Source organism: Aplysia californica, unplaced genomic scaffold, assembly GCF_000002075.1.
Source record: "Aplysia californica isolate F4 #8 unplaced genomic scaffold, AplCal3.0 scaffold00248, whole genome shotgun sequence".
Taxonomy (NCBI): Eukaryota; Metazoa; Mollusca; class Gastropoda; order Aplysiida; family Aplysiidae; genus Aplysia; species Aplysia californica.
The window spans coordinates 199,393-201,307 of record NW_004797518.1 but is presented as its reverse complement, the minus strand read 5'-3'; the positions used below and the strand labels follow the sequence as shown (position 1 = coordinate 201,307).

Genomic DNA, 1,915 nt, shown 5'->3' with positions numbered 1-1,915 from the left:
GAGGAGGAGGGGGCTGGGGGGAGGGGAGAAGGCACACCTCACACGAATGTCTTTCAGACTTACCTCTTTTTTCTGAGCTGACTGAACAACTAAAGCGAATAAGAGGCACTTGTGACTCAACTCTGAAACAGAAACAGAAAACATATAGAGAAACACTCTTACATTCAATTGTCAGTAAACTTCATTATACAAAATGAACAGCATGTCACATATCTAATAACTTCATAACGGAATAGATCACACCTCTACAACGTGCGTATTCATTGCCCACCGTTAGAAGATAGAAGTAAAGCACTGAACCTGCGGCACAATGCATGACTCACTTACACTCAAACTTTCAATAGAATTGCATATCTTTAGTGATATAAAAGAACCAGGCTACATGCTTACAGTTGAACATTCTCCCCTTCCCACGGAGGTAGATGTGTTCCAGCACCAGTGACGACCTCCACCACGATGTTGAGTCGACGTAACACATCTTCCCTGTTGAATTACAAAAGAAAACTTATATGGGTCACGACGCGGTGGAATCAGGCGCTCGTCAATTTTTGGGCATGTGGAGTTATTGGTATCTTCTTAAAGCAGATTTATTTGCATATCAAACATAAACTATCAAAAACAAACCTCTTAGGAAAACAGTATAAAAATTCAAACCAGCAACTTGATGCTAACATTATCTAAATCATAACGTTAAGATTATAACGTCTCAGAAGACAAAACTCTTGTCAAAAAGTTAACATAAAAATTGCCTTGTATTATTTTAGTTATGCATCAAGATATGGAAGAGAGATTTGACCAATGAAGAGCAGCACTCTTACACTGGACAGTTAATAACTTAACAACAGCTTACAGCTTGAAACTATACTTTAGTGTGTGGCGCACAATGGCCAGCAAAACAGGTAAATCAGTTCTTGTACCATCTTTTTTTGCTTCTCAAGTAAGAGGACATAGATCACTGACATCACATACTGACATGTCTTTTAACCCAGCACGAATAAAAATACTTGAAAATAGCCTTCAGACCCCAATAATCATTCTTTTTTTAAAAAGGACAGTACAAGCTGTTCCATGATTCCTCTGGGGAAAAAAAATCTAGTTTCCTAATAGGTTCACAACACTATTAACACCATAAATTACAGAAAAAGAAAATCCATGACAAGTAATTTGCCATTTGATCATTTGATAGGTACAGAAACAAGACTACTTCTCTTGAACACACTCACTTGGAAGTCTCATTGCTTGGGGAGATGTTTTGAAAGAACTGTATCTCTGGCAAGAGAAGCGTTTCTACAATTTCTGTGGCGAGAGACAACTCCTCCTGTGAGGGGATATGCCACTGGACATTCAGGTTGTCCAGGTCTCCAGCTGCCCCCCAGTCCTGTAAAGAACAGACATAGCATTAGATCACTCCAAGTTCACAATCTAAACAGCTGCCCCTCAGATGTGAACAGACATGGCATTAGTGAACAGACAGGGCATTAGATCACTCCACGTTCACAATCTAAACAGCTGCCCCCCGGTCTTGTGGTGAAGACATGGCATTAAATCACTCCAAGTTCACAATATAAACAGCTCCTGTTCCTCCCCCCTCCTCCCCCCATGCTGAGGTGTACAGACATAGCGTTAGATCACTCAAAGTTCACAATCAGTGCTTCCACCAGCTGAAGCTGAAAAGTAAGGAAAATTCTGCAGGGGGTCTGGGGGCGAAACCCCCGAAGAAACAGAAATTTAGTGCTTTTAGAGGGTAGAAAATGGGCATTTGGGAGCCTGTTTGAAGATATTGCCTACAGCCCATAATATTCATTTTTCACCAACATTTTGTCTTGTTTGACTTCATCCCCAGCATATCTTTCCAATGTTGGAAATGTTTAAAAGCAGGTTCCCCTTTCATTGCTACTATAATTCAATTAATTTG

General features: G+C 40.3%; 1 protein-coding gene across 1 annotated transcript in view; it reads right to left on the bottom strand.

The window, feature by feature from the left end:
- LOC101852326 (proteasome activator complex subunit 4B) overlaps positions 1-1,915 on the bottom strand; it is a 68,081-nt gene that overhangs the window by 33,584 nt on the left and 32,582 nt on the right. Inside the window, exons 20-22 of the mRNA XM_005100455.3 lie at positions 1,224-1,378; positions 391-483; positions 64-122 (exon numbers count right to left, since the gene is read on the bottom strand). Coding sequence (XP_005100512.1) covers positions 64-122; positions 391-483; positions 1,224-1,378 — 307 coding nt within the window. The remainder of the gene's footprint in view (positions 1-63; positions 123-390; positions 484-1,223; positions 1,379-1,915) is intronic.